The 19,852-nt window shown below is 38.2% G+C and overlaps 1 protein-coding gene across 2 annotated transcripts in view; it reads left to right on the top strand.

Moving 5' to 3' along the window:
• The window catches only part of PPP1R21 (protein phosphatase 1 regulatory subunit 21), a 54,101-nt gene extending 34,483 nt beyond the window's left edge, over positions 1 to 19,618 (top strand). Inside the window, exons 15-22 of one of the 2 annotated variants that reach the window (XM_081101256.1) lie at positions 3,405 to 3,557; positions 5,150 to 5,242; positions 8,348 to 8,587; positions 10,763 to 10,795; positions 12,186 to 12,302; positions 15,134 to 15,232; positions 16,643 to 16,771; positions 18,954 to 19,618. In XM_081101256.1, the coding sequence (XP_080957382.1) occupies positions 3,405 to 3,557; positions 5,150 to 5,242; positions 8,348 to 8,587; positions 10,763 to 10,795; positions 12,186 to 12,302; positions 15,134 to 15,232; positions 16,643 to 16,771; positions 18,954 to 18,983 (894 nt within the window). In that variant the 3' untranslated portion in view covers positions 18,984 to 19,618. The remainder of the gene's footprint in view (positions 1 to 3,404; positions 3,558 to 5,149; positions 5,243 to 8,347; positions 8,588 to 10,762; positions 10,796 to 12,185; positions 12,303 to 15,133; positions 15,233 to 16,642; positions 16,772 to 18,953) is intronic. The other variant, XM_081101257.1, reaches the window with a different exon arrangement.
• The last annotated feature ends 234 nt before the right edge of the window (positions 19,619 to 19,852 follow it).

Raw genomic sequence — 19,852 nt, 5'->3', positions numbered from 1 at the left:
AGAGGAAGGGAGAAGGAGAGAGATAGAAACACCCAATGACAAGATAGAATCATTGATCGGCTGCCTCCTGCACATCCCTTACTGGGGATTGAGCCTGCAACCCAGGCATGTGCCCTTGACTGGAATCGAACCCGGGACCCTTCAGTCCGCAGGCCGACGCTCTAGCCACTGAGCAAAACCAGCCAGGGCTTGTTTGTATTTTGATAATACTTGTGGTAAAGCTACCTCTGTGGTTTTATACCTTACCAAGTACTTTTAAAGTGCCTTTAACATATGTTTTTTTCATTGAACTCTTAATACTAGATAATGATCATTTGGATCATTAAGTATTTAAGTATTATTATGAAACTAGAGGCCTGATCCACAAAATTCATGCACAGGTAGGGTCCCTAGGCCTGGCTGTCAATCAGGGCCGATCTGTGGGGCCACCAGTGGGGCGATTGGGCGGGGGTTTGGGGGGGGCTCCACTGGCACCTGCCTTGGCCGGCCTGGCACCGCCCACTCGCCAGCCCCGCCTGCCGCTGCTGCTGGTTGCCTCCCTCTGTGGGGTGACCAGTGGGGCGATCGGAGGGCCCCTGCTGGTACCCACTTTGGCTGGCCTGGGGCCTATGGGCTAGGGGCAGCTCCTGTGTTGAGTGTCTGCCCCCTGGTGGTCAGTGCGCATCTGCCCCCTGGTGGTAGTTCCGTTTGGTTGATTTGCATATTAGACTTTTAGACTTTTATTATACAGGATGGCCAAAGTGAAGTTTCTTTAAAACTCATCCTATCTTGGATACCTGGTTTCAGCAGAAGTTGCATTCTAAGAATTCATGCCTTTAAAGGTTAAGATTTCTATGAGAAATCCCCATATGTATGAAGCTGAAAGGACTGTGTTCAGGACGATCTTAGCCCATTTGTTTCAACAGACAGCATAATTTTTCAAGGAAATGCTAATCTCTATCCATATTTATATATTATTATTTTTCTGACAGGTTGACCATATAGAAACAATTTTTTTCCAGTGATTTAAGTTAGTCAGAAATGACCATAGGTTGTGTCAGATATTAAGTATTATTTTTCCCAAACTCAGACTGGTCTTTGTGCCAGTTTGCTATAGTTTGGAGCCATAATTAAAAGGTGTTTTCTTTAGGTTCTGTCAGTTCACAGACCTGTGCCTACAGGATTCCTTAGACAGAAGGCCATATCCACTGCCTCAACTTTAATACTTTTATCTACAGGCATGCCAGAAGCTTTCTGAGGATAATTCTAACTTTGATTCAATTAAGGCAAATTCCAGAAAAAGAGACTATTGGCATTTTACAGGGTCTCTGCATTTGTCACTTTTTTTATGAGAACTCTGGAATATTAAATACCTGTATACTCATAGCTTATTTTAGATTTGGTTTGCCTAAAACTTTAAAATGTTGTCTCAAGAAAAGGTATTTAATTTTCAGTCTGAATTTTTTATAAATTTTTTTTAACTAGAATAAGTGCCTGAACTAATGTTAGTCTGTGGTAGCTTAATTTGTAGCTAGTGTGATTTGATTAAAATAAATTTTATTGTTATTTTAAAAACCCAATAAAAAAGTATAACATGCTTTTGAAAGAACATTTGGGAAATACAGAGACATAAGAAAAAGGAAAGAGTAAATACACCTCACCGTATACTACCATGACCAAAATGCAAACACTGGGTATATGATTGTCTATTTCATGCATAAGAAACATATAGCTCAAGAGTTTTAGATCCTCATTTTCTTGAGTACTGTCTAATAGAGAATTTCATTTGACAAGGTAAATTATTAATGAAAAATACAATCTTTTAGGTCATTAGTAATTAATTGTCTACTTTTGGAGCAATTTTTGCCAATGTAGAATACTCTGTTTCATAAGTCACTTTTCCTTATCAAAATGGAATAATTTTTCTGGCTAAGAACTTCCTTAGGCATTTTTATTTATACCAGAATTTCATATAGCACTGTAGATTCAAAATTATGGCTCAACAAAATTACAGATTTTTGTGACTCCTTATGTAGATTTAATAAAGGTTAACTCGGTAAATAACAAGGATCTACTTAATTTTCAGTCTTTTCTATTACATTTGTGATATACAGATTGAGATTTACAGAATTAAATTTAAGTAGAGAGTGCATATTCAAGATGCCTGTGCCATGGGTTATGTTGTAATATGAAACGTTTAAAGTTAAAATTCAAATGGAATGTATAAATTCAAATATTTCTATTTTTGAGAGCAGTGGCAGAGTTAATGAGATCCAGAGCTCATGAAAATCATCTACAAATATTCTGAATAAATCAGAATCAGTTTTGGTTTTTAGGAAGAATAAAAATTTATCTAGATTAAGACCTGTCAGAAGTATAGCCTCAATATTTATACTGATATTGTCTTTTTAATATAAATCATTGCCTAGGCATTATCAAATAAATAAATGTGGGCTTTTAGGCAGGTACTGAAATTTCATTTCCATTCTCAGTGTCTTTAACTTTGTTTAGAAAGCTAATATATATACATATACTAGTATATATACACATATATGTGTGTGTGTGTGTGTGTGTATTAGACTAGAGGCCCAGTGCATGAATTCGTGCACAGGTGGGGTCCAGCCGCCCGGCCCCAGTTGGAGGATCAGGTGGGCCTGTTGGGAGGAGGAGATGGCAGGAGGTTGGCTGGGTGGCCGGCCCAGATCACCCGATCAGGGCCTAGCCACCTAGGGGGAGCAGCCATGGGCGATTGGCCGGCGGGCCCTGCTCCCGATAGGGTGGGGGGGCCGATTGGGGGCAGGAATGGCTGTGGGCGGTGGGCCAGCTTGGCCCCGCACCCAGATGGAGCCAGGGGAGGGGCTGGGGGAAGTTGGTCAGCCAGCCCCACCCCTGATTGGTGGGGGTGGGGGGGATGATCAGGGGCAGAGCTGACTGGGGGGAGGGACTGCAGGCTGATCAGGGTGGTAGGGGCTGATCGGAGGTGGGGCCAGCTGTGGGGAGGGGCTGTGGGTGGTGGGCTGGCTGGCCCTGCCCCCAAATGGAGTGGGGGAGCCAATTGGGGGCCAGCAGCCTGGGGGAGGGGGTCATGGGTGGTTGGCCAGCCAGACCTGCCCCTGATTGGGGTGGTGGGGGCCCATCTGGGGCGGGGCCGGCCGTGGGGGGGGGGGGAAGGGCTGCAGGGGTGTTGGCTGGCTGCTCCTCCCCGATCTGGGTGGGAGAGGCCTATCAGGGCAGGGCGGCTGGGGGAGGGGCCCTGGGAGGTTGGCCGGCCGGCCCCACCCCCTGATTGGGCTGGTTCGCTGGCCGCAGTGGGCGTCATAGCGACCAGTCCTTCCGGTCATTACAGCGTTGCAGTCGCTGGCTTTTTATATGTATAGATATATTTTTGGAAAACAAAATCTATCTTCTTATCACTCTTCATTTAGATTGCATCTTTCTTCAGCAACAATGTGGACTACTTCATTGCTTCACTGAGCTATGGGCCTAAGGTAGCGAGTGGATTCATTAGTCCTCTTTCCGCCGAATGCATGCTACAGTACAAGAAAAAAGCTGCCGCCTACATGAAGGCTTTGAGAAAGGTTTGTGACCTTCTGTTAACATTTAAATCAGAGGAAAAATCAGGAATAATGCCAGAGAATGACAAGAGTTTTCCCACAACTCATACTACAGTGTTTAGATTTTACACAATTTTGAGGCACAGGTGTTTGGTGGATGTTGTGGGTATTTGAGGAGGAGGAGGTAATAGAGACCCAAACCTAATACATGATATATGCATAGGCCGTGTTGGAGTCATGTCCCCATTACCTGGGAGACTGTTTAGGGGGAGGCAGCCAGGCAGCCAGTGTCAAACTTCAGAAAATCTTAAACTTATAGAAACAGAAAAATAGAATACATTTACAATTTTTATCTGAATATAGTAAGAATATACAATCATTGCAAAAAGAAATCAGAAGATAGAGCAGTAAATGAAGATAATTATGGTCACCCCAAGTCCTACCACCCAAAGCTAGCTACTCTTAACTTTGCTAGAGTATATCTGGATCCGAAAAATTTTAATGTGTGTATGTACACACTCACATGTACATACAGACAAACACACTTCTAACAATGTATACGGCTACCTACCTTTCTATATTTGTTTAATTGTTTTAATTATACCTTTAAGATTAATTCCTAAAAAAGGAGTTGCTGGTTCCAAGTCTATGAATACTTCATGTTTTGACACATTTTCATATTTTGACACTTTAGGGAGATTATCAATTTATAGTTTATCATTAATAGGAGTGTAAATTTAACAAATTCAGTACTTGTCAACCTCAGACAAGATGTTCCTTATTGTTATTTTAATTTGCATTTCTTTGCTTATTATTGAAGTGGAACATTCTTTCATAAAGTTATCATGAATATTTATGCTATCAATTCCGTGTCCAAATCATTTATCTGTTTTTAAGTAAATGTTCCTAATTAGGCTAGAAAGCTCTCTATATTAAGGATTTTAATCTCTTGTTTATATTGTAAATATTTCCCCCTCAGTTTGCTGTACTAATTTTTCAAAATAGAAATTTTAATTTTTATGTCATCAAACCAGTCTTTTTCTTAGTGGTGGTGATGCTCACTCAGTTAGGGGAATCTTGGAAACTCAGGGTACTTCCTAAAATTGAGATGGTCACTTACATTTTCCCCCAGTATTTTTGTGGTGTAAATTTTTAGGTTGAGCTTTTCAATCCATCTTAAGTTCATTTATTTTGATATGAGGAGTATAAACAGTGATCTAATTACTTATTTTTCTAAATTATTAGCTGGTTGTTCTTGTACCATTTATCTCAACTACCCTTTCATCATTGACTTAAAAATGAAACATTTGCCACATAATATATTTTTGTATATGCTTTTGTCTATTTCTAGATTGCCTATCCTGTTACTTTATCTTTCTATTTTGGTGCAAGTCAATATGGTTTTAATTGTAGCTTGTAACTGGTATGATATTCACCTTCATTATTTATCTTCTTTTTTTAAAGAGGTTTCTTTCCACATGTATTAAAGAAAATAGTCTATCTTGGCATACATCTGAATTTATTATCAAACCCCATTTAGCATTCTAATTTGTATATGTAGGATCATGAAGCTAATACGATCTTTTTCTTTAATTTTTATGATGCTTTTCCCATAGCCCCTCTCGGAGTCTGTGCCTTATGAAGAAGCGCTGGCGAACCGCCGGGTCCTTCTCAGCTCTACTGAAAGTCGAGAAGGCCTTGCACAACAGGTATGGTACCTGCGAAATCATGGTACTTGTTAAAGAGCATAAATATTAAATCCCTTAGAAAGGTTTTAAACATACATAGTGTGATTTAAGAGGCTATAAAGTAAACATGTAAAGTTAACTGTTTAACACATGCTAAAAAGCACCATAAGCATAATGCATTGAAAGACATTTCTTTGTATTCAATATTTAAAGTCATCTTGATTCAATCGGTGTTATAATTGCCAGTAAACTAGTATCAACACACTTTGGCCATGATAATTCTTCTTTAGGTACTAGATTTAAATGTCTGAAATAACAAGGCAAAGGAAGGAGGGACTAGAGACTCAGTGAATTGTTTTACTTCTTAAATGAGCAGGAATGAAAAAATTTTAGTATTCAATTGGTTGATCAAATTGGAGGCAGATAAGTAGAAGGTACTATCTTTGTACAAGTTGGTACAAACTGACAGCAGTTTAACTTTTGTCAGAGATTTATTCACTTTAATACTGGCTTGCTTTGAGTTTTGCAAATGTTTTATTTTAAACACACCATAAAATAAATTCATCTGCAGCAATATTTTATCTATGCTGACCTTATTTTCATAGGACACATATCACTTTTCGATTTTCGATATTTGTACGCTAAAAATTTCATACACAGAATAATTCCTGAAAAACAGTTCCTGAGACAAACAATAAAATGTGGAGCCGAAACCGGTTTGGCTCAGTGGATAGAGCGTCGGCCTGCGGACTGAGGGGTCCCAGGTTCGATTCCGGGCACATCCCCAGTGGGAGATGTGCAGGAGGTGGCTGATCGATGTTTCTCTCCCATCGATGTTTCTAACTCTCTATCTCTCTCCCTTCCTCTCTGTAAAAAATCAATAAAATATATATAAAAAAAAATAAAAATGTGGAATACCTAAAGAATTGATTTTAGATTTTCTTCTTATTTTATGTGTAGAAAGTAAGGCTCAAAGAAATGAAGCAGCTTTTACCCAAAGTAGCTACTAAGGGACAGAATTGTTTGACTTCAAAGCTATTGCTTTTCCCAGTCAGCCACTGACCAACTGCAGGCTAGTCTGATAAACACTCTGGGTCTCACTTCCTGCCTCTCTAAGGTAGGACAATATCTACCTTTCAGGGTCTTGTAAGGATTAATTGAGCCAATGGGAGGCAGTGTGATATAGTGAAAAGAATCAGACTTGTGAGCAAGACAGATGGAGTCCCAAATCCCGGCTCTGCCATTTGCTGGCTCAGCAGGTGGTGTAGCTGTTGGAAGCTTTAGTTCTCTTTGAGAAATGAAAACTGTAGGACTGTCAGGAGGCCTCAGTGGGATAACGGGAGGAAAGTTCCATGAATAGTGCTAGTACGTGGTGATTGCTCAATTATGATAGTTGGTAAAGCATTTGGAATTCTCTATAAGATTTTATTTGATGTAATTCTCAAACTTTTATTTGCCCTGAGAATTAGCTTTTTAAACTTCTGATTAAAGTATAATGCACTTAAAGAAAAGTATACAAATCATTAATATATACCCAATGAATTAATGTAACCAGCACCTAGATAAAAATTTTTAAAAATATTTATGTATGTATGTATGTATGTATGTATGTATGTAAGGTATACCTTAAAAAAATTACTAGGACCCCAGAAGCTTTCCTAATGCCCCGTTCCAGTTGCTATTCTCCTCTTTCCCAAAGATAACCGTTATCCTGCATTCATAGATTAGGTTTGTTGCCTGATACTGAACGTTTTATTACATAAGAGTATGTAGTGTATACTCTTTCAGTCTGGCTTCTTCCATTCAACATTATATTTGTAGTGTTCATCTGTGTTATATGTAATTGTAACCTCTCTTTTTTTTATTGCTTTTGAGTATTGTGTGAATATATATTATATATTTATTCTTAATGCTTATGAGCACTTGGGTAGTTTTAAGTATTTGGCTATCATAGTGCTGCTATAAACTTTCTTATATGTGTCTTTTGGTAAACATGCATGCATTTCTATTGGATATATACCTAGAAGGGAAATTACTGGGTCATAGGTTATGTTCAGTTTTAAAAGATCCTGCTAAACAGTTTTCAGTGTTTGTCCCAAATTCCACTCCTCTCAGCACTATGTTTATGATTATTACAGTTACTCCACAAACTTGCCCATCTTTGTATTTTCATTTTTTCCCCAATTACAGTTTACATTCAATATTATTCTGTATTTGCTTCAAATGTACAGACAGCATAGTGATAAGATAATCATACACTTTATAAAGTAGTCTCCAATATTTCAAGTACCTACCTGGCCCCATACATAGTTATTACAGTGTTATCAACTGTATTCCCTATGCTGTAATCTACATCTCTGTGACTATTCTAGAACTACCAATTTATACTTCTTAATCTCTTCACCTTTTTTTTTTTTTTTTTTTTTGGTCGTTTGGGTGATTTTAAATTGCTTTCCTTTGATCGTTACATTGAGTACCTTCTTTTTATTTTATAGTCTTACTCAAATGTCTATTCAGGTTTTTTTTCACCCCCCCTCCTATTTCTCTGTGTGGTTATCTGTCTTTTTCTTACTGATTTATAGAAGTGCTTTAATATGTTCTGAATATTAGTTCTCTATTGGATACATACCACTTCTTCCACCTTTTGGCTTTCCTTTTTACTTTCTTAATGATACCTTCCAATGAAGGGACATTTTTTATTTTACTATAGTTCAATTTCTTAATTTATGTATTTTTAAATATATTTTTATTGATTTCAGAGAGGAAGGGAGAGGGAGAGATAGAAACATCAATAATGAAAGAGAATCATTGATCGGCTGCCTCCTACACACCTCCTGCTGAGGATTGAGCCTGCAACCTGGGCATGTGCCGTTGGCCGGAATCGAACCCGGGACTCTTCAGTTCCCAGGCTGACGCTCTATCCACTGAGCCAGACCAGCTAGGGCCAGTTTCTTAATTTATGGATGTGCTCTATGTATCCTGTTGAATAAATCTTTTCCTATTCTAGGGTCAAGCTTTTTCTTACCTTAGGTAGTTTTGGTTTACATTCTTAGGTAAAGTATTTTTTTGGCCACTGAGTTTTACCTTCATCATTCTCTAAGGTGCAAACCTCTTTGTTGCCTTCAGGTTCAGCAGAGTTTGGAGAAGATTTCTAAACTGGAGCAGGAAAAAGAACATTGGATGTTGGAAGCACAGTTAGCCAAAATCAAGTTGGAGAAAGAAAATCAGCGAATTGCAGACAAGCTGAAGAGTACGAGTAGTGGGCAAGTGGCTGGGCAGGCCCAGGAGAATGCCTCTGTGGTGAATGCTTCAGACCAGGAAGAAACAGCTAAGGCTGTGTCGGAGCCAGTTCACAGCACCAGTGAGGTAAGTGCTGTCTTTAAAAAAAAAATGTTAATTGGTAAGGATCTAACCTAGTGTTTAGTGTTAATCATCTAAATTACATGTTTGTTTATAATAGGAATAATCCATGTGCTTTAGAAAAAGCAGGTTGGTAAGCAGATGCCTCCTTCAAAAAGCATCTCCAATGCCCTGACCTGTGGTGTGCAGCGTGCTGTAGGATCACAGAGTCTCTGGAGGGCTTAGGGAGGACCTCACAGAAGAGGTAGCATGAGTGTGTTTCAAAAGTGAGCAGGAGTCCAACAGGAGAGGACTATTTCAGGCCTAGAGAAAGGGCTCATCACGGAACTGTCTTTCCCTCTGCACATAGCGGATTCCTGCCAAAAATGATCTGGAGACAATAGATAAAAATAAGGAGCTTTTTCGCCCTGGCAGGGTAGCTCAGTTGGTTAGAGTATTGTCCTGTTATGCCAAGATTGCAGGTTCGATCCCTGGTCAGGGCACATACAAGAATCAATCAATGAATGCATAGATAAGTGGAACAACAAATTGATGTTTCTCTCTGCCTTCCTCTCTCTGAAATTAATCAATAGATTTTTTTTAAAAAGGACATGGCATTTTTTTGTCTTCCTTATGTTTCTGCTTTTTAGCTTTTCTTATTCTCCCCTCTCATTTAAGGTACAGTTGAGATTGCCACATTTACCACCACATTTTCCATGATTTTGGATATGGTCTTTGATGGTCAGGACATGGTTGGCCTCCGTTCATTTTTCATAGGATTGAACCTGTTCCTTTCCTTTAGTTACTTTCAATCTAATGGAGTAGAACTTGGATAAACATCTGTAAGAGGAGCTGTGTGCTGTCCCACATTCTCAAACCATAACTGGGGAGTGAGAGGGTGAGGCCAGAGAGCAGAATGGATGCCAAATGTAGTCACATTTGAATATATAAAAGTAAATGATTGGCGTGTTACTGTAAACAGTTTGCAACTGAAAGGGAGAGACTAATTGCTACTCCTGCTTCAGTGAGTAGAAATTATGGCTCTTAAAAAAACAAAAGAAGTCTTATAAAAAAAGACCCTTTAGAGTTAGGTGGGCATAATATTCATTAGCACACATTCAGTTTAGTTGATATGCTGCACACTCTTCAGAGTAATACTCTTAAGGATATTATTTAGAATCTGTGAAAACTTTATTGGGTATCATCTCTGATGAGCAGAATCCTTGAAACTGAGTTTCCAGCAGCTTTAAAGTTATTGTGCCCAAGCACATGAACAGTAACCTTAATCTAGTAATCATGACTATCTTTTGTTGTTGTTATTTTCTTGTTACCCTCACCAGAGGATATTTTTTCCATTGATTTTTAGAGAAAGTGGGAGTATGTGTGGGGGGGTGTTAGAGAGAGAGAGAGAGAGAGAGAGAGAGAGAGAGAGAGAGAGAGAGAGAAAGAGAAAGAAAGAAATAGAAACATTAGTATGAGAGAGACATGACTGGGGCAAGGGATCGAACCTGCAACACAGGTACGTGCCCTTGACTGGGAATTGAACCTGTGACTCTTTGGTGTGAGGGCCATTGCTCTGTCCACTGAGCCACGCCAGCCAGAGCATGACTATCTGTTTTTGAAGTCTTAATCCATAAAAAACCAAGCTTAGCTTTAAAAGCCTGGCAGCACTTTAATGTGTCTAAAATTACATTTGCATTGATTTAAATATGAAATGAATATTTATTGATATAACAACATTGTATCAAACATGTATTTCTTTTGTCTTTTTTTGAATTTTCAGCCAGTTTTTTTTTTTCCCCCGTGTTTTTTTATTTTCTGTTTGGAATATTCTGTTATGATGGTCACCATCTCAGCTACTGCTTTGGAAATAAGTACAGAAATGACAACGGGAGTCAGAAGCTCTTGTCTCTTCCCAATTTGTTGGTTTTAGTGATGAAAATGACTAACAGCGTTTTGTTAAAGGAAATAGGGATGATGATCATCCATTACCACCTCATGGCAGAAATAGCAAATGTGGTTGGTTATCTATCCGTAGGTACTGCTTCCTTGCAGTAAAACACAATCCAAGAGTGACCTAGTACTCCAGGCCCAGTGTGCTTTAAAAGTATGAACTGAGAAGAGAAAGTATTGCATTGTTTAAATTGTTGTGTTGGAAATGTAAACAGTCTATTCTAAAGAATTCTTTTCCTTATGTTCTAGATTGGGGTTTTAACCAGGACTTCTGACATTGAGGTAAAGTGTGCTTGGCATCATGTTGTTTTGTTAGTAGATGTTGGGCTGCATGTTTGTTGACAAAGTCTTACAACAATCAGCTTTGTCTAAGTGTGTTTTCTGACCATTCTAGCGAATGTGGAACCAGTGTTTTCCCCTCCATTAGTGGATCCATTTGGCTTTTCTCTTTGATTCTATTTCAACTGTCACCAGCAAATTATAGCCTGCTTTGTAAATGTCTCGTTGAATGACTTGACTTGGCAGTTTGACAAGGGGTGGCCATTAGCTCGCTGGCATGCTGGGCGAGGCTGAGAGCCTTTGGCCCTCCCACTGGGCAGGCTGGGAAAGCAGGGCTTTTCAAGGCTTGATGAACAGTGTGCCTGCTAGTTGTGTCCAGCCCTCGAGTGGGTGAACCCAGGTCAGACTTGGCTTGTCACAGAGGTTTGCACATTAGAGTTTTGAAATATTATAAGATGTAACTTTATAAATAAGCATCTTACCACTCAGTATGGTGAGCTGGTAAATAGAGTTCAAGTTGTTTGTTAAATTCTTTGCTTTCCTTATTGGCCCTATACTTTAGTTAATCTTGAACCTCTGCATATATTTTTTAACTGAATTCAATAGTGTGTCATTGCTAGAGTAACTAGAAGAAATACTAGTCTGGGACAAGGCTCGTAACTGTTCATTATAGAAGTAGTTTAATTTGTTAGCATCTTTTAAGAGCATTAGAGCCTGATTTAAGATAATGTTGGGGGGAAAAGAATGTTCAGATTTTAGAGGTTCAAATACATGCTCCCTTTTCCTTGTCTTCTTCCAGTTAGAGGAGGACATAGGAATCAGACAGATGGAAATTTTGAAAGTCAAGTTTGTGGCTAATGAAGCAATGGAGGGACTTGGTGCCAGGGCTTCCCAATACCTCACTTCTGCTCTGTTTTCTTGAAGCCATAGCTTCATTCTGAGTTAGATAGGGTGTTGAAAAAAGAAATTTGGAACCTGGCTGTGGTGGCTCACTGGTTGAGTGTCGACCTATGAACCAGGAGGTCATGGTTTGATTCCTGGTCAGGGCTTATGCCTGGATTTCGGGCTCGATCCCCAGTGTGGGGCATGCAGGAGGCAGCCAATCAGTAATTCTCTTTCATCATTGATGTTTCTATCTTTCACCCTCTCCCTTCTTCTCTGAAATCAATAAAAAAATATATATATAAAAAAAGGAAATTTGGAGTATTCATTTGCCTGCCCTGTCTGAAGTTTCTTTGAGGGGTAAGAAAACTATGATCCCCCATCAAATTTCAAATAAAAATGTACAAAATATTGTCTCTTCTGTATCCTAAAGTGATGTTAAATTTTTTTTTTTCTAGAACTGCTTCATCTCAGTGGCATTCATTTAATTTGTTATGTGTGCTCTATTTAGTTTCCAGATGTGGAATCTCGTGAAGACCTAATTAAAAATCACTACATGGCAAGGATAGTGGAACTGACGTCTCAGCTACAGCTGGCTGACAGTAAGTCAGTGCATTTTTATGCTGAGGTGAGTGGAGAGTTAATTAGATTTGGTGGTTTGTTCCTAACCCCTTCAGGAATTAGGTCACTGTCTTGTCTCCTGCTGTTCACTAGAAGAGAGAGGTCAGTATCTATTCATCCATCAATTTGGTTGGAGTTTGTATTGATTGGTCTACATACCAACCAAAAATTTTCATTTCAGTAAATACAGGACTGATTTGTCATTTCTAAGTTACTAAACCATTATTGAGACTTATAGGTAGCTTTTCTGATGGTCATGCATGTTTTGGAATATTATTATTATAGGTTACTTGTTTTAGATAATTATAGACAGTTATTGGCCAAAAAATTTTCATATATGGAAATTAAAAAATAAAATATGCCCTTTTCCTTTTATTAAAAAGTACTTTCCAATTTTTGAGTGACAATTTGTTGAAATTAGTTTCTGTGATAAAAACATAACCTTTTCCAACCTTTAAAAGGTATAAAATCTTACTTTTTGTTATAGTTTCTTCTTTCCTCACTAAATAATTCATTCTCTTAAGAGAATTGGAAAAACACTATGTAAGATAATCAATAAAATTATACACAATTCATAGATTAGAAGGGGAGAAAATGAAGGAAGAAGGTACTGCTATCAAAGAGTAAGAAACAAATGATAAGGTAGACTGAATGTTGCTCAACATATAAGAATACCTGTAAGGTCTCCGAATTAAAAGGTCAGCTGTAGATGTCAAATAGAGAATTATAATGCTGTAATTGTTAAAGAAACTAAAAAAAACAAAACAAAACAAAACAAAAAAAACAACAACATCCTTTACTGGAACTGACTGTGATTTTCGCCAGTAACTATGGAGATGGAGAAGTTGATGGGTGGCCAGTTGCTTGGCTTGTTTCCTGCTAAAATAAATGATGTGCCTCTCAGTGTTGTTCACAAACAACCATTACATACCTGTTTGATGAGTGGATCAACAGTGACAGCTTGCAGGGCTCTAGAAAATGCGAGGGCAACAGACTGGATGACTTACAGCAGAACTGCTGGAGTACTGACCACCTGAGCCTGCGGTGCAGCACACAGTCATGTCCTTATCTGGATCCCTAACCGCCTTCTGAGCTGGTGTCCCTGATGTGATTGTTATCTTCATGAGGCCTCCTGCCTTGTAAAACTCTCTCCCTCTTTTTCAGGTTTAGTGCTTGAGCACATACTAGTGGATGTTTGGTTAACAGAGGGTGGTTGGCTGAGCTTTCCTGAAATGAGTGGGGATTTTTGAGGCAGTTTTATTTCCAAGAGACTTGTTTGTTTTAGTGGACGTCTTCAGCACAACTGTGATACAAGAATTTTTAAATTGTCCTAGTTTTTCCTCATTTGTAAACAGGAAGTGGTGTCCCCCTATGACTTTACTGGAATGATTCCTCTGAGCATCAGATGTCAACACAGCATTCAAATGTGTCTCAATAGATCCTCCTTGACAGTCTTTTTGGCCTTACCAGAAAGTTTGGTGATCCTTTTAATGGCACACCCTCTTTAAACAAGAGAGTGAAATTGATTTTTCCTTTTTTCTTCTGTCTCTGGATAGCCTAGGTTTGGTAAAACCCTCAAAGAAAGTAGCTGGGACCTTTACATTCCTGCCCTAACTTTTATTCTTTTTTTTCATATAGATAAAGCATAATCTGTGGAGCAGGACTGTAACGCGTTTATTGTTCCTGTAATGTGGTTTTTAGTAAAGGACTTAAAACACAAGAAAAGTATCTTAGGATCTATATTGCCTGGTCAGACATGAATCATAATGTTTGAAATAACCACTTCCTTTTTGTCCAGTCTGAATCTAAATGAATCCTGGGTAAATGTAAAAACTTCTTATGTTTTTTGCAACCACTGGTCGTTGGATTAGAGCTAGGAAAAAACATTGATGAGCTTGGTTAGTAGACATTCTGTTTCCTTTTTAAATGATGAAAGTGACCTTAGCAATATTTTTTTCTGATATATCTTCTTGGGCAAAGGAAACAAAACAAAACAAAATATAAATGGAACTACATCAATCTATTTATTCTTGAGGCTGTCTTAGAAAATAAATTTTGGATATTTAGTTCATTTTATCTAAATTGGATTACCTTCTTTCTCCATAAGGTGCATTTATATTTATTGTGAAAAGATTTCATTCTAAAAGAGAATTGGAGGATATGAGATGGGGAGTTTCACATATGGGTTGTCAGGTAAACTAAATTTAAAGACTGAAAGAGTGATTTCTCATAAACACCTGATTTATAGAAAACGGAAACAACCTTCGATCAATGAACCTCCACCAAGAGCTTCTCCCCATCCTCAAGACAATGAAGTTTGTGCTTGGATTGTAGCTTCCTACTTCCTCTTTGCTCCAAATCCTCAGTGAACTCACCTGTAGCTTACTATAGTTTCCATGTCCCAAATTGCAATTTCTCTGTGGTTACCAAAGAGACTCAATTTTTGGTTCTTGGAGCTTGCCTCAGTTTACCTCTTATATTTACGTTGACACTAGAAAAGTCTGTGGAATCTGTAGTGATGTCTTATTTCATTACTGATATGGGTTCTTGGTGCCATATCTCTATTTCTTGTTCAGTGCTGCTGGATTTTATACATTTAAAATATTCAGTAATAAATGTTTTTGGTTTTATTTAAGCATGATGAGAGTTGGGCCACATCTTCCTTATGTGTATTCTAGTGTCTGGTACAAGGCCTGTAGGTATTCTGCAGATATTTGGGGAAATTAGGAGGGAGGAAGGGCTTTGGTTTGGGAGATTCTTTTATAATAATCTTGTTTGAAGTAAATTTGCTTTCGGGAAATGCCCCCTGTGATAATGAAATGCTTTCTGATTTAACAGTGCCGAGCACTCTCTAAAAGACTGGCCTTGGCTGAAAAGTCCAAGGAGACCCTGGCAGAGGAGATGAAAGTAGCCAGTCAGAAAATCAGCAGACTTCAGGTGAGTTCATAAGTGCTACCTAAGCAGTTTTCATAGGTTTATTTCATTCAAAGTTCTTGGGCAGCAAAGTCAGCATTTTCTTTCTAAAGTAGTGGCATTCGACCTCTAGACACACATTTTCCTAACCATGTTGTTTCTAACTCATTTTAAAGTAACATCTTACTTATGTAAGGCAAAAAGTGGTTGTGTTGTTTGTTTCTCTGAGTTGATTTTAATTTTAAATAGTTTTGTAGTCAACATGTCTTTCTTTGGTAAGTAAAATTACTTTTACTTTCATAAATAAGAAGATAATCCGTTATACAAACAACACTTTTAGCTGAGTATTAGCTGTCATTATCCACTTTAAATGAAGTATGGAGTATATGCAGTAGTTAACACAAATAGTTACATCTCTCTATTCTATACCCTTCATGCAACTTCTTTACATTTTTTAACTTCCCAAAATTTCCAACACGATTTCAAAGAATATGATAAATGATGGGATATTTTAGCCACAAAGTGTCACTTTCTCTGAGTCAACAGAATATTTATCTGCTTATGTCAAAGTTGCTAATTATGGATTAAAATACTGGTATTTACTGTATTTTACAGAAGCACTGAGCATATTTCATGTTTTCATTCCATATATATGGTGGTATGATTCACAACATGTCAATATGAAAGCATTTCTTTAAATACTACTTATTTACCCATTGGTCTTTCTCTCTTCCTCCCTGCTAATCCCTGTCCTATTATTTTTATTCTGTTTCTTCTCTTTACTGTTTCATAAAATTGGCCTAAACCGAAAGGTAGGGCTGCAAAATATTTCCCCTTACTCCTTTGTTTTAAACCCTTGTTTCCAGAAAACTTTTATTAATTATAAACATGATACAGGCAAAGAATAAACACATTAGCACAGCAACACCCACTTCCTCTGGTTTCAGATTAGTTTATTAGATTAGCTGGGAGCACAGGATTAGAGTTTAAGGGGCTGAAGGGAGCCCGAGAGATGGAACGAGAGAGGAAGGTGCCTCTTTCAAACATCCTATCTAGAGGGCTCTGGGCCATCCAACTCTGGGATGGTGCTAGAGAGGGACGCCCCACATCACCAAAGGCTCGGGAAAACCTTCGGGGACTTGAAAAGATCAAGCAGCTCGCTTCTTTTTTTGTGACAGTTTTACACCTTGCATAGAAGGATATGCTTTTATTTTTGTAAAGACATTTGGAAGGCTGAGAAAAACTTTTCCCCCATTTCTTTTAACTTTGTTCTCTTGTTAGGCCTTTGGCTTAACCTTCATACTAATTGATCATATAGATTATTTAGATAAGTTGCTTTTTCCAAAAAATTTTTTTAAATAAATTACAAAAGCTTCAGAGTGGTGTGGCTAATGGGGTTTTGAATTTTTGTTTCTCTTTTTCCCTGCCATTTAGGATGAACTGACAACTACCAAGAGGAGTTATGAGGGTCAGTTAAGTATGATGAGTGACCACCTGTGCAGCATGAATGAGACACTGTCTAAACAGAGAGAAGAGATTGACATACTGAAGATGTCCAGTAAGGTAAGGGAGGGGAGGGGGCAGGCTCTCTACAATAGAATATTTAACATATTTAATATAAGATATTTTATTGCAAAAAAAAAAGATTTTTCATTGCTGTGCATTTCAGGAGCAAAAGGTTAAGAGATTTAAAGTGTTTAGAAACTATATATATGTGAAACTTGTCCTCTTACCTAAAAGTAAAATTAAGTTTCTTTGGCTGAGTTATAAGTTGACAGAAGACCTGACTTCTAAGGCCCTGATACTGTGTCCTTTTTTTTTTGGCATTTCTGCTACTGTTTTATAGGTTCAGGGGACTCTTAGGTTTATGATGGGGCTTGCTCTTTTATATATGAATCTAAAATGGTGCTATTGAAGAATAACCCTCTTTAGCAAATTTATTCTCATATATATCTATATAAACCTAAGAATGTCTTGTCCTTTTAATTCCAAAATGTTTCTTTGAATTAATTTCACATAGAGCCTCCAGGCTGGGGTCAAGTGGCTATTGGCATTATTTTTCTGTTGAAACTCATGTCCACATATCATAAAAAGTAGCATTCAGGGGCCCAGGACTTGGTTCCATGCATCATCTCAGATGCTTAGCACGTTTTGGTAACTCAGACAATACTGTACCACCACCAGCCTGGTACTGTCTTCAGCCTGCGCTCTTTGAAGTTCACGGCTTTCCTTATTGATTTAGCGAGCAGTTATTGCGTTCCTGCTATGTGCTGGCACTGGGAAGGAAATGGAGATGCACAAACCATCGCTTTATTTTAGCATCTGCTAGTGGTGGTGCAGGGCAGCATTCTGCTTAGTTAGCGTCTCCTTGGGAAATGTATCACGGTAATGTATTGGAGTCTGTTCTCAGAGTAGTTTCGTGATGGCCTCTGGCTACCTCAGAAAGTGTCTATGATGCTTTTCTGGGACATCATGTGATGAATGTAACCAGCCAATGTGGCTTTGATTATGGATTTCCTGTTACTTGTGCTTCAGGAAACTTGAGCTCTTGGAGATATAGGGGGTGGGGGTTGGTCCTCTTGACGAATGCCTCCTTTAACCCTTTTGGCCTCTTGATGTTGTAGCTGGGCAATAGCTAGCTCATGTAGAGAGTACATACATTAGTATGAGTAATATGAGGAAGCCTGTTTGGCACCTAACACATGAAAGAAAGTAGCAGGGGAACTTCAGACTCCAGAGTTGTGGAAGGCATGTGGTTCTGAATGCAGAAAGGTTCATGTTGAGTACAGGAGAGCTCTTTGCAGCTACCTTTGAGGTTAGGGAATTTTCAAGCCCTCTCAGAACTTTTAAATCTAGTCCTTAAAATACCTGTCATTAATAAAACACTGAGTTAGAGATCCTTCTTCATTTTGTAGTATATATTGTTAACCTTTCTTTGATTATTCTATGATCCCTATTGCTTTTTCTCTCTCCCTATCCATTAGTAATTCAGATTGCCAAGGCATTATCTTATGGCAGAGTTGACTTTGTCTCTACTGGATATCAAGTAAACATCCTGAAACCATTTGCTTGCTATTATCTTGCTTTTACTGTTTGTATTCTGCAAGCATTTCCCACTTACAAGAAAAGAATGTATTTGTATCTAATAGTTAAGTATAGGAATTTAATGAGAATGTTTTTCTAAAAAGTGAACTTCTCCAGAAAGCAAAACTGGAAAGTCCAAATGTCTATATTGTGAGGGAATTGGGAACAAGATATCTTCCCCTCTAGGTTGTTTTCAACCAGTATTTGAACTTCCTTTTGACAGATAATCATTGACATTTGATCTATTAAGACCCTTTAAAGGTATTTGTTTTAAACAACAAAGAAACATGTGTAGGCTAAAATTTTTATTTAGTTTCATGAAATCATAAACTCCCTTGTCTTTGGAACAGAAGGAATATTTGAGGTTTGCTAAATCCAAGATAGCTCTATTTTCTTTCTTTATTGCCTGTCCTCAGTCCCCAGGGGGATAAGGGCTCATAAACTTAGAGTGGGGAGTGCTTTGTGATTACTGAATAAAAGTTTGTAATGCAAGGTTATCTCTCCTCTTGGAAACTAAAGTTGTCCAAAGTGAAATATGGCTTCCAGACAGCTTGTTCGTTAAACTATGTGAAATATTTTTCTTGAAGTTTGTGTCCTTATTGTTGATTTTTTTTCCTTCCTCCCACCTCCCCCCCACCCCGCCCCCCCGACCCTCCCACAGGGAAATTCTAAAAAGAACAAGAGTCGATAGTTTACACATACCTGGTTGGTGACTTCTTTCCAGAGCTGCTACTGCTGCAGGAGCTGCAGGGCCACGCCTCCACGTCCAGTGCTGGCCGCCTTCCGGAAGCTGGAGCGTTGTTGGACCTAGTAAACTAGTCAGTGTTGTAAATGGCCTTGAAACATTTAAAATATATTTGCAACAATAAGGCAAATACAGAATTTGATGTTGGCAGTAAAATGGAAAACTACACACATACCATGGATATTTTAGGTTTCCTTACGCTGTTTTTACTGTGCACTTTTTAAAATTAGGTTTTAATTTCAGTATGTAAGAACAACAAATATTTTGTATATTTTCAAACTCAATTATATGGTAATCGATTTGGTATCTATGGAATAGATATATGTTTCTGGATAAAATGCTTACATTGTCAAACTCATTACTTCCTGCTATAATTGAAAGCAGTTTTCAGATTCTTTTTGAAGACTTCTCTCTCTCTCTCTCTCTCTCTCTCTCTCTCTCTCTCTCTCTCTCGGAGGGAGTGGGCCTTGCAAATTTCAGATCTCGTGGGTTTATTATCATTGTCTTCAGCTCTTCAATACTCTCTCTGTGTTGGAATAATAGATTAAGGAATTGATGTCAATAAATTCGTACTTATGTCAAACCTTCAGTCTCTATGAAAATTTGATAAAGGAAACTGAAACCTATTAGAGTAGGCTGTACAAAATTTACCGTAATTGTATGGCTAATCCTTTTTTAAGGCTTTGAGTTTTGCCTTGAGAGGTACTTGTAACCATACTTCAAGCTGGGACCCTGAGCCCTTTCAGCTCTGCTTAGTTTATTTTATAAACATTGTATCATTTCAGCATACACCTCAGGGGTGTCTCTCCTGTACA

The sequence above is a fragment of the Myotis nattereri genome (genome assembly GCF_964212035.1).
Source record: "Myotis nattereri genome assembly, chromosome: 10".
In the NCBI taxonomy this organism is placed as follows: domain Eukaryota; kingdom Metazoa; phylum Chordata; class Mammalia; order Chiroptera; family Vespertilionidae; genus Myotis; species Myotis nattereri.
The sequence above is the reverse complement of the archived record's forward strand: the minus strand, read 5'-3'. Positions and strand labels throughout refer to the sequence as shown.